The sequence below is a fragment of the Sus scrofa genome, chromosome 8 (assembly GCF_000003025.6).
Source record: "Sus scrofa isolate TJ Tabasco breed Duroc chromosome 8, Sscrofa11.1, whole genome shotgun sequence".
In the NCBI taxonomy this organism is placed as follows: Eukaryota; Metazoa; Chordata; class Mammalia; order Artiodactyla; family Suidae; genus Sus; species Sus scrofa.
In genome coordinates this window covers 135,050,239-135,062,947 of record NC_010450.4, presented here as the reverse complement: position 1 = coordinate 135,062,947, position 12,709 = coordinate 135,050,239, and the positions used below count along the sequence as shown (strand labels likewise).

At 41.4% G+C, this 12,709-nt stretch overlaps 1 protein-coding gene and 1 long non-coding RNA gene across 14 annotated transcripts in view; one reads left to right on the top strand and one right to left on the bottom strand.

The window, feature by feature from the left end:
- Nucleotides 1-12,709, top strand: part of LOC102167078 — a 95,260-nt gene that overhangs the window by 67,491 nt on the left and 15,060 nt on the right. The gene's annotated exons all lie outside the window — the stretch shown is intronic.
- HELQ (helicase, POLQ-like) overlaps nt 1,897-12,709 on the bottom strand; it is a 34,935-nt gene continuing 24,122 nt past the window's right edge. For 9 of the 12 annotated variants that reach the window (XM_013989414.2, XM_013989417.2, XM_003129349.4 and 6 more), the window contains 4 exons: nt 10,113-10,286; nt 7,044-7,157; nt 5,770-5,904; nt 1,897-2,110 (listed from right to left, as the gene is read on the bottom strand). In XM_013989414.2, coding sequence (XP_013844868.1) covers nt 2,003-2,110; nt 5,770-5,904; nt 7,044-7,157; nt 10,113-10,286 — 531 coding nt within the window. In that variant the 3' untranslated portion in view covers nt 1,897-2,002. Of the gene's footprint in view, nt 2,111-5,769; nt 5,905-7,043; nt 7,158-10,112; nt 10,287-12,709 lie in introns of those variants that run through there. The other 3 variants (XM_013989415.2, XM_013989416.2, XR_001304088.2) reach the window with 3 other exon arrangements.

The window sequence follows — 12,709 nt, the reverse complement described above, 5'->3', positions numbered from 1 at the left end:
AAGGAAACTTAGGACAAAATGGGAAATTCACCCGAGACAATATTGTATAGTAGTCAAGGGCACAGACTTGGAACCGGGATTGGCGGGGTCTAAATCCCTCCTCTGGGCAACTAATCTCACATGACCTTGGGCAAGTTGCTTTAATGACATCACTTTTCCGACAGCATTTGCTCACTCCACGTCTCTCTATCACACTTTGCTATTTCTAGCAATACTTCAAACTTTTTTTGTTGTTATTATATTTCTTACAGTGATCTTTCTTTGATCAGTGAGCTTTGATGTATCCACTGCACAAAGATTTATGACTTACTGAGGGCTCCGATGATGGTTAGTATTTAACAGAGTATTCTTAATTGTGGTGTATACATACTGTTTTAGACATACTGCTATTGCACATGACAGACCGCAGGGTAGTGTAGCGTAACCTTACACGCACTGGGAAGCCAAAGCACTCATGTGACTTGCTTAGCTGCGTTGTCATGGTGGTCTGAAACTGAACCCACAATATCTCCGAGGTGCGAGGTGCGTCCATATTATAATGATCTAAAACGTTAGAGCAGGAGTCCCCATCGTGGAGCAGCAGAAACGAATCCGGTTAGGAACCATGAGGTTGCAGGTTCGATCCCTGGCCTCACTCAGTGAGTTAAGCATCTGGCATTGCTGTGAGCTGTGGTGTAGGTGGCAGATGTGGCTCGGATCCCCCATTGCTGTGGCTGTGGTGTAGGCTGGCAGCTGTAGCTCCGATTCGACCCCTAGCCTGGGAACCTCCATATGCTGTGGGTGTGGCCCTAAAAAAAAAAAAAAAAAGGAAAGAAAAGAGGAAAAGAAAATGTTAAAGCCCAAAGAACTTAGACTGTGGATCTATTTGTGAAGTTTCCAATGGATGCCTCACAGGTGAGGAAAACTTTAGCTAAGCCAGTTCAGTACATATAAATATTGCTAGTTATGACTTTTTCTCAGCTTAACTGGTCATCTACATTAACCTATGAATCTGAAAAGGGAGGGGGGAAGGCAATATTTAAGCTGTGTTTGAAGAGAACCTTTCAATTATTCATTTGAGCAGAATTCATTTTTATAGAGGTCCTTCCTTTGCACAGAAAGCCGCGGTAGGTGCTGTGTGGCAGGGAGATGATAACGAAGGACTTGGCCTCCAGGAGACCTCAGACTAGTGGCATTAAAAAGACACGGGCGGAGTTCCTGTTGTGGCGCAGTGGTTAACAAATCCGACTAGGAACCATGAGGTTGCGGGTTCGGTCCCTGCCCTTGCTCAGTGGGTTAACAATCCCGCGTTGCTGTGAGCTGTGGTGTAGGTTGCAGACGCGGCTCGGATCCCCCGCTGCTGTGGCTCTGGCGTAGGCCGGTGGCTACAGCTCCGATTAGACCCCTAGCCTGGGAACCTCCATATGCCGCGGGAGTGGCCCAAGAGATAGCAACAACAACAACAACAAAGACAAAAAAAAAAAAAAAAAGACCAAAAAAAGACACGGGCCTAAATGAGGGGCCCACAATCCTTAGAGGAGGGAAAGAACCCAAGTGTGGGGTGGGGGCGGGGCTGAACCTGGACAGTGTCAGAGAAGAAAGCATTTCTATTTGAGATTTAAAGTATTCGTACATTTTGAGGTGAAACTTAAAAGTATACAGTACATTTTAAAGATAATTTTCCACGCACTGGGAGTAGCAAATGGTGGGTTTGGGAAGCCCAGGGAAAATTCCAGGATTTCCAATAGTCCAGTTTGATGAAAGAAATGTGTTAGAGAATAATGAAAGATCTGGTTACAAAGGTGTGTTGAGAAAATTAGATTTCATTTTTGTGCCAGATACCAGCTTTTGAAGCAGAGAAATGTGTAATTATTTATGCAATTATGGGTAAGAGGTATAGTCAAACATCATCAATAGTTCTTTATAATTAAAATATATTTTTTCGTTTATAAATTAGAGGGAGTCTTTAATAAAACATATATATAATAAATAATTCATATATAAAAATGCTCATTGGACAGCTTCATGCCTTTTCAATGGAAGAGGCCGTAATACTAGGGAAATCAGAAGGTAATCTCAATAACTCTTCCACTTCTTCTTGCAAAGCCTCTGCTTTTTCATGCAACAGCATCTATGATGAAAAAAATCAAGACATGAGGCAAAAACACGCACTGCTAGAGAACTGCTAACATTTTACCATCATCTATTAGATACCGGAATCCCTACATATCAGCAATCTAGACATTAAAACTGATAATGAGATTGAAAGATAGCCACTTAAGAACAAATGATTATAGAATATGAAGCTGAGGCATTTAGTTAAAGCCACTTTAGCTGATCATTGCACTTGGTATACCAAAAATAAGGGAGCTTTAATACTCTCAAAGATTTGTTTTATTGAAGAGTCAACCACTTAAAAATTAACTTTTAATCTATAAAATTCAAGACAACTTTGCAAAAATTTAATTAGTTCTTGAAAATATTATCCTTTATATATGTATTTCATTACTCCTCAAAGTTTAGTATGCTATCTTTTAAAAACCTATCAAAGTTTCAAAGAGAAGTTTTATTCCAGCTCCTAAAGTTAACATGGTTAATTTCGAAAGAAGTATAATGAGCAAAGGAAGTGTTTCTAAACACGGTGCATAATGGGTGTCCGTGAGTATTTGCTGAATAATGATCTTCCTCCTGTTCCTTTAAAACACTAGAAGTAACATGTTGGTGTTTGTTGCGGCTGGTTTTGTGTATATTATTGGTATGAAATACTTATACTACTTATAACATTTCTGTAATAAAAAGCTTAACAAAATCACATAGAGAAAAAACCCACTCTCTACCAATTCGATATAAAACCTAGCATTTTCTAGCATTATATAAAGGGAATTATAATGTAATTAGCTAAGCTTTCCAGCAGCTGGTGAGCATGTAAAATGAACTTCCCAGCACATCCTGTAAACACTCCACGGATCAACAAGAGTAACAAGTAAACCACCCAAGCTCACGTGTCAGCATCACTAGAACACAGAGGACGCCATGAACAGCAAATTACTTGCAGCAATTTGTCTCTCCCTGAGAAGCCAACTAGTACCCTCTGTTACTAGGGACTCATTCTTTACGTTACACTTTCCTGTTCAAATGACTGTGTGGTGTCTGTTCCCAATGACTAGCCTTGACAGATAGAGCCAGAAATTAAGAAAGTACTCCAGTAATAATGGGAACAGGTCAAAAAGGCCCAGGGACCAGCTGGCAGGGGCACCTGCTGGCCAACTCTGAGGCCATCTTTAATGACAGTAATGGGTTGTAACGCCTTGATAAGTATGAAACAGTGGTTCATTCTGATATAAATAAACGGAGAAATAAATGAGGAAGGGAAGTCTTTTCTCAAAGTAAAATGCCAATAAATAAATGTAGAAGGAATAACGGAGGTAGAAAGTCACCATTTGACAGATATAGAAATAAGCGAGTCAGGCGAAAACGATCAGTGGATGCTAAAACAAGTGTGTGAAAGCGTAATGAAGACGAAGGCATCTGCATAGTCCCAAAGTATCCTTTCCCAGAATACTAATTACAAAGGGAAAAATAAAAACTTGACAGTAGACAAACTTGCCAGATGACACTTCCTTAACCAAATGATTAAAGACGTTATCAGTAATGGGATAAAGTGACATCCTGTGGTTCCTGATATGATGTGCTAAGGACACGCATCATTTTCGTGGCATTCCTACAAAAAACTGTTTAACCTCAATATAATCATAGCTGGTTTCTTTATTTCCATTCTGGCTCCCCTATTTGCAACCTCTAACCGACTCTTCTACTCAAAATCCCGCACGGCATATCCACTTTGCTCTTTCAAGCGGCTGGAAAGCAGGAGAGACAGTGGGAACAAGAGCTGGACCTTAATCCATAAGATGGAAACCAGGTAGTAAGGCTGGCTGAGCAATGAGGCAGAAGTAGGGTGGGTCCTGGGACACACCACGGATTCCTCGTGTCACCCATGAACTGCCTGTGCTTGAACTTGTCTAATAAACAGTGAAAGCCACTTATTTTGGCCATTATTATGGCAGCTCCCTTTGTATCCTTAATAATAGTCTAACTCCACAGTCGTGCTCGACCACTTACTGACGAGCTGTGTTTCCTTGGGTAAATCACTTAATTTCTTTTACTCTCATTTCTTTATTTATTCAAACATTTGTTAAACATCTACTACCGGCTGAAAAATGTGCTAAGTGCTATAGCGATGGAAATAACTGCAACTTCATTCCTACCAACCCAAAGAACTAATCTAATGGAACACGTAACAGTGTCCTATGTAACCTAATATAAAACCAGCTCTGCCACCTTGAAGGGCTCTTGGAAGGTCAATTAAAGTAATATAAACAATGTGAGCAGGATCCCAAAAAGTAAAATGGAAATTTACTTTTTAGCTAATTCTGATCTATATATGACAACAGCATAACGACGAAATTAAAAAAAAAAAAACAAAAAACTATGCAATTTCAGACCAGAAGGCTAGAACTAAAGTTGAGATCAAGGAGTTCCCGTCGTGGCGCAGTGGTTAGTGAATCCGACTAGGAACCATGAGGTTGCGGGTTCGGTCCCTGCCCTTGCTCAGTGGGTTCACGATCCGGCGTTGCCGTGAGCTGTGGTGTAGGTTGCAGACGCAGCTCAGATCCCGAGTTGCTGTGGCTCTGGTGTAGGCCGGTGGCTACAGCTCCGATTCAACCCCTAGCCTGGGAACCTCCATATGCCGCGGGAGCGGCCCAAGAAATAGCAAAAAGACAAAAAAATAAATAAATAAATAAATAAAGTTGAGATCAAGAAGGAAATAATCTCGGAGTTCCCGTCGTGGCGCGGTGGTTAACAAATACGACTAAGAACCATGAGGTTGGGGGTTCGATCCCTGGCCTCACTCAGTGGGTTAAGGATCCGGCGTTGCCGTGAGCTGTGGTGTAGGTCGCAGACGCAGCTCAGATCCCGTGTTGGTATGGCTGTGGCGTAGGCCGGTGGCTACAGTTCTGATTCGAGCCCTAGCCTGGGAACCTCCATGTACTGCAGGTGCAGCCCTAGAAAGGGCAAAAAAAGACAAAAAAGAAGAAGAAGGAGGAAATAATCCCAGATGCTGTGTGACGCACTTACCCACATGGCGCGGGAGGGTAATGACCACTGGACCATGTCCTGCAGAGGGACACCAGGGTTGGGAGCAGCCTCCAACTAGATGAGGCTACAGATTACTTACCACAGATAAAGAACTAGAAAAGAAAAAGAGAAACCCTTGGGGGCAACAAGAGCTGTTTTTAAGTATGTGAAGAATGAGCAGACGCACAGAGGCAGAGCCTGGTTCCACAGGGTAATGTCACGGTGCCACGGTTGACATTTTAAGGCAGCCTCATTCTATTGGGACGCTCTTTGTAAAAACTCTGAGTCCAAACACAGAACTACCTAATTTTGGAGGTTGTAAGGCCCTGGTCAGCGAAGGCATTTAAAGGTGGGAAGACCGGGCGTCGGGGATGCTGAGGAAAGGACTTCTGTGAGGAGGGGTGAGAGGCAGAATTCAACGTGTCCCAGAGTTCCTTGTGCTTCAATGAACGCTTGAAGGTGTCTGTACTTTTTAGGAGCCCCTTTTCCTCTTGTTAGCAAGCCTTGTGTCCTAAGACATGCACTGTTTTTAACCACATATTGTTGAGTGTACACTTTTGCATCTACAGTCAAATGTTTTTGCTTTTATATCTAAAATATAAGGAGATTACACTGCAAAATATCAAAAGATTAAATAATGGTTTGTTTGCTTACCTTGGCTGATGAAACAATTTGCTTGGCCTGGCGTCTGGATAAATGATCAATGGTCCTTATCAGCACTTCAGGATCTGCATTAGCTAAGTGTGCCAGACTTTTATAACCAGCATTGTATAACTGTTTTGCTCGACCCTGAGAAGTATGACAAAAATCATTGGGACCAGAATGTGGGTTTAGGAAAAAATAAGTATCTTATTGAAGGAAAAACATTCACATGCAAGAGACAGGAATAAACTAAGATAATGAAGTACATATGGAGAGAGAACACATTAGCATCCGGAGAATTTTTAAAAGATGCACTTGGGGGAGTTCCCGTTGTGGCGCAGTGGTTAACGAATCCGACTAGGAACCATGAGGTTGCGGGTTCGGTCCCTGCCCTTGCTCAGTGGGTTCACGATCCGGCGTTGCCGTGAGCTGTGGTGTAGGTTGCAGACGCGGCTCGGATCCCCCGCTGCTGTGGCTCTGGCGTAGGCCGGTGGCTACAGCTCCGATCAGACCCCTAGCCTGGGAACCTCCATATGCCGCGGGAGCGGCCCAAGAAATAGCAACAACAACAACAAAAAGACAAAAAGACAAAATAAATAAATAAATAAATAAATAAATAAAAGATGCACTTGGGTGGTTCCCATCTGACCGCAGAGAGCTGGCTTTCTGTGCAGCTTATGTCCACTGACGTGTGTTGCAATCGGAACTGAGACACTCACTAGAGCATTTAGGCTATGGGTATTATTTCAGATCCCCAATCAAATGCTTTAGTGCAGTATCCCGAAAATGTTCTCACCATCTGCTCGGGGCACGTGTGTGTGTGTGTGTGTGTGTGCACACGCGCGCGCAAAACAGAAAGTAAAGAAACCAGCTGGAGATACTTTATTCCCACTCTCTTAAAAAATGTAAACAATCCACCTAGTTACCACTACCTTCCACAAGCACTGTCTACACTGACAGAAGCGGGACTCTTTGCTGGGGTGGAGGAAGGAAGGGATGCTAAGAATGAGGGTAGCACACACATATGTAGGGAAGGCCCCCTTGGCCCCCCTGTTATTTTTTCCCACAAATGTGATTTTTCACCAGAACTGCTCATGGAGGAACAGGGATTTCTGGGAGGTCAAGGCAGAAATTTATTTTTTTAAAAAGACAAAAAAAAAAAAAAAAAGAGTCCCATGAAAAATGAGCAATAAGGCTATTGTTGTCACTTAAACTGTGACACGACAGTAAAACCGGATTTTTCTGTTAGCTGTCGGCACCGCCATCAGGAAACGGGCGCTACTAACCTCTAACACTCCAGCCACTTCCATGAGAGGGATCAGCTCCGCCTTTACACAGTAAGTCAGCTTCTTGGTCAGTTCCACCAAAAGCGCTCTGTAGACCCAGAACTCCTCCAGTTCCTGCAGAGTACAAAGAAATATGCGGACTTTAAATTTGGGAAGTTATTTCAAAGTCTAGTTTTCATGGTAGTGGCCTCACAGAGGACTCTCCCTTGGGTAAACTCTGGAAGCTGGGTTAAGCCAGAGGTGAACAAAGACTCCAAGCAAAAATATTAGGAGGAAACAGGGCAGAGACTGAGCAATTTGATGAAACAGCTTTAGGGTGAGGAAACAGGCTGGGAATTGAAAAATAAGTCAATGGGAAGAATTCTGTTCATTTGTATCAAAACATCGGCCAACTGGATGCAAAGTTTTTCTTCCCCAAATGACTGGAGACAATTCCTATATCTGGAAATTTATCCTGAAGACAAAACACTACATATGGAAGGATTCAGGTGCAAGAGAAAGCTCAGTACAGCAATATTTAAAAGAATAACATCAGGAGTTCCCGTCGTGGCTCAGTGGCTAACAAATCCGACTAGGGACCATGAGGTTGCGGGTTCGGTCCCTGGCCTTGCTCAGTGGGTTAGGGATCCGGCATTGCTGTGAGCTGTGGTGTAGGTTGCAGACACGACTTGGATCCTGAGTTGCTGTGGCCCTGGCGTAGGCCAGCAGCTGTAGCTCCTATTCGACCCCTAGCCTGGGAACCTCCATGTGCCATGGGTGCGGCCCTAGAAAAAGGCAAAAAGACAAATAATAATAATAATAACAATAATAATAATAATAATATCAGAAGCCATGAGTTGGTAATTCTTAAAGCTGCTGGGTAAATGGGTATTCCTTATATATTATCTTGTCCTTTTCAATATATGATTGATATTTTCTATAACAGTTTTTTTTTTTTTTCTTAAGTTCCCTTTCTAACCTTTGAGTACCACTGTGAGCATTTGGGATGCGTGTAACAACACTAGCTAGCTGTTTTGCAACCACGAGAAGTAGTCGATGCGCTAAGGATGGCTGCATAAAAAGAAGGAAACAAAACCTTCAGGAGAATGACTGAGTCAATCGATCCCAAAGCGCTTTTGCTCTGGCCTTCCTGCTATATAAGATAATCATTTTTCCTTATGGCTTAAATTTCTATGGGGTTTTTCTGTTACTTGTAGCTAAAAGCATCTTAACTAATATGACTAGTATACTATTTTATCTTGCTTACATAATCTTTTATTAAAAAAAACTTTAAAATGCTGAAAATACATTCATGAGAGTTGTCAGGTAGACTGACCCTAGGCTCACCTATCAAATCATAGTTGTTTTTCACGTTGCACCTATAATTCTTTCACGTGAACAACTCTGTAAGGCTCACATCCTTGTAGGGCTAAGTAAAAAGAGAATATTAGAGAATGCACCTTTAAATATGAAGAACACAGAAAACTTAAGAAAATACATTATAAAGGCCAGCTTCTCCTTATTATCCATGTTTTTGGTCTACTGATTAGCTAGCACATAATGAGGAAATAGAAGCTAAACTTTAAAAATCAGCATAAGAAAGGGAATGTGTGCACATGTATGACGGGATCACTTTGCTGTACAGCAGAAATTGGTGCAACATTATAAAGCAACTACACTTCAATAAAAAATTTAAATCAACAACAATAACAACAAATCAGATAAGTCAAAGGTATTTAGAAAGATAATTATCAATCAATCCAAAGCCAAGTAATTGTAGATTATTTACTCTCTTCATTAGCACATATGACAGAATTAACTGCCATATACATTCACAGAATAAGACAGGACACATGAATTCAATTTTAAGTTTAAAAGTAGAATTCATGGCTAAAAAAAAAAAGGGTTTTTTTAAAAAAGATCTCACTCGCAGGATATGGAGGTTCCCAGGCTAGGGGTCGAATTGGAGCTACAGCTGCCGGCCTACACCACAGCCACAGCAACGCCAGATCTGAGCCATGTCTGCGACCTACACCACAGCTCACGGCAACACCAGATCCTTAACCCGCTGAGCAAGGCCAGGGATCAAACCTGGGTTCTCATGGATGCTAGTCAAATGGGTTTCCACTGAGCCATGATGGGAACTCCAAGTTTTTAAAAATTGAGTACAGAAGTACAGAAACAAGCATTACTATGCCACCCAAAAAGAATAAATTTAATTAGCAAAAACAGCTTGTATTATAAATTCATCAAAAATTATCTGGGTAAAAAAGTCTGATAAGCTTTGTTGCATTATTTAAGGAAACTCTGAAAGCCTCTTTTAGAAAGTCTTAAATAAATCCGTCCCACATGCATATGGCCTAAATAAAGTTTTCTTCTTATTTTATAAAATACACATTTGATATAGAAACTAAAGTGGCTGCCTGACATTGGAAGCAAAAATAGGAAATTACTACAGCAATCAAGAGTACATGGGGAGTTCCCACTGTGGCTCAGCAGTTAACGAACCAACTAGTATCCATGAGGATGCAGGTTCGTTCCCTGGCCTTAGTCAGTGGGTTATGGATCCATCATTGCTATGGCTGTGGTGTAGGTCACAGATGCAGCTCTGATTTGACCCCTAGCCTGGGAACTTCCATATGCCGAGGGTGTGTCCCTAAAAAAGAAAGAGAGGGAGAGTATGGTGCTAGGTAATCAGCAGGTGGCTGGACATCAGGAACATACTAATCCTACACTTTACACTGTCATCACTCAGGAGAAAGACACGCAGAAGCCACACCAACGGAGAAATGTTATTTGAGAGCTGATTCCAAACACTTGAAACTACTGATGATAGTTCTAAGAGTACGGATAACTATAGGTACTTTTGACTTATTCATTATACATTTCAGTTGATTCTATCATTTTTGTATATTATATGTATATATATATATAGTATTTTTGTAAGTGGATAAAAACAAAGATATATTTAAATAAATTTCAGTGTTTTGTAATAAGTCAACTGTGAGATGATACCAACTGGTTTTTGAGTTTAGTAACAGTTCAAACAGGAGATGCGCAGAGCATACATCATCTATCTAGCGGGATTACCTCACAGAAATGCAACACGCACGAGGAGAATGCCGCAGCTCCAGAAAGAAGATTTTGTATATGTCCTCGAGGCATATTAAATTTTTCAGACACACGCCACACGCTGGTCTCTTTGAGCAAGGTATACAGGACAAAAGACAGGTAGAGTCTGTTGACGATGGTCTTGTCCACCTTCTAGAAAGACACAAACACATGCTGTGGACGGGACGAGCTCTGCAAAAAACGTCCTTTACGTTCAAGTCGGACAAAAGGTAAAGCGAATGAAGCTGAGTCCAGGAAAGCGGGACGGAACAGTTCCACGGAAATAACAACCAGGTTCTAGCGTATGTACTTTCTGTTGGTTCACGTGATCTCTTTTCCAAGTATAAAAGGAGAAGCAGGCCAAATGGTTTCCAATTTAAACTTCCTTCGACAGGCGGTGTCCGAGTTTAACTGTCTTCCCTGCAAAAGCCGTGTTCAAGTCCCAACCCCTGCTACCTCTGAAAGGGACCATCTTTGGCACCAGGAGCTCTGCCTACGTAGTGAGTCAGGGATCTGGCGATGCCATCGTCCTGGATGTGCAGGGGCCCCTGAAGGGTCCATTCTCCAATGACTTCTCCCCCTCTCTGAGAGGAGAGAGCAGAGTGACACCGAGGGAGGTGATGGCAAGACGGAGGCAGACGCTGGGGGGCTGCGTCTAAGGGCTGCCGGCAACCACCGAAAGCTATCGGAGGCCGGATGGGCTCTTCCTCAGCCTCCAGAAGGAACCACCATCGTGGCTCCAGACTGCTGGGCTCCTGAGCTGTGACAGAATACATTTCTGCTGTGAAGGAGCTGGGGACACCCTTACATTTTGCTGCAGTATTTGTGGGCTGTATATGTGTGTGATTGTGATTATAAATTAGACAAACGCATTTGTTTAGACAAATATGTTCACAAGCTCGTCTATATTGTAAACTAAGAGTAGTGTTAAGGTCGATGATTGCCACATGGTCATAATAAATACTTATGGTTAACCAAAGTTAAAATACTACAAGAGAAAAAAATGCTTCCTGTAGTTGTCAATTTCTGTGCTGTGCACTGCTTTTGCCTGCAGTGTCTAGTGATTATTTTTTTGTGTAAAGCATTTCACAGCTAATATCAAGCTAACTTATAGATCGAGGAATTCACATTTACTCAATCGGAAGGGGGGAGAAAAAGGATGAACTTGAAGGAGTAAAATAAGTACAAAATATAAAATTATATCCTTTACTAAAGTAAAAGAACATGTGAGATGAGAACTTAGGGTGGTCTGTTGATGTAAGGATGATGGACTCTGCATGTTGACACTGGATCCACCCTTTTAAAAGCACCAAGTTGAAAAAAGCATGGTAGCTGAGTAACAGGTAGGAGTAGATCTCTTTTTAATTTCCCAATTTTAGTGCATCTTCATTATTAACGATAAATTGAGTCAAGGTAGATTTTGCTTAGAATGTATTTTCCAAGCCAAGAAAAATGATATAATATCACGTGGCAAGATAAGCCACATTATAGCAATTTCAAGATCTTTTACAAGGAATGTTTAAAGAAAAGGTCTTTTTCAATGTGGAGAAATCAATTAGATTTTAAGTACAATTTAAGTAGATGTTCTGTAGAATTTTTTCTACACTAGGATACTTCTAAAACATTTAACTAGGGGTTCCCATCGTGCCTCAGCAGGTTATGAACCCGACTAGTATCCATGAGAATGTGGAACCTGGCCCCACTCAGTGGGTTGGGGATCTGGTGTTGCTGTGAGCTGTGGCGTAAGTCACAGACGCGGCTCAGATCCCTTGCTGCTGTGGCTGTGGCTGTGGCTGTGGTGTAGGCTGGCAGCTATAGCTCCAATTTGACCCCTAGCCTGGGAACCTCCATAGGCCACAGGTGAGGCCCTAGAAAACAAAACAATCATACAAAAAACATTAAACTAGTAATTAATCTATTTGTAATTAAGATAAATTCATGCCCATACTCCTTTCTATATTTAATTATCAATTAAACAAACTTTATTGACTGTATTTCATAAAATGTAACAAAAAAATTCTGATTCAAGTTTTAAAAGATGTATTATTCTAATAAGACTTTATAAAAGCTTATTATTTGGTAATGAGTTCCAAATTAATATGATTTTGTTTTTACTTTATTTTTATAGAGTTTGACATAAAAGCCTGTTTTAAGAAATATTTTTATTCAACATTTTGAAGGTCTAAACAATATAGTCATTTCTGAGGTAAAAAACCCAATCTAAATATTGCCAACATGAATACTGAAGTACGATATATAATTTTATGATATAGCAATTCAAGGGACAGTTGCACTATTCAATTAAAATGTCAGTAAACACCATCTTCCATTTTTCAAAATGAAACCAGTAACATCTACGTTTTCTTAAAATTTTTTTTTTTTTTAGAGCCACACCCGTGGCATATGGAAGTTCCCAGGCTAGGGGTCGAATGGGAGCTGTAGCTGCCAGCCTACGCCACAGCCACAGCCACACAGGATCCAAGCCACATCTGTGACCTATACCACAGCTCACAGCAATGCCGGATCCTTAACCCACTGAATGAGGCCAGGGATCGAACCCACAACCTATGAGGTTC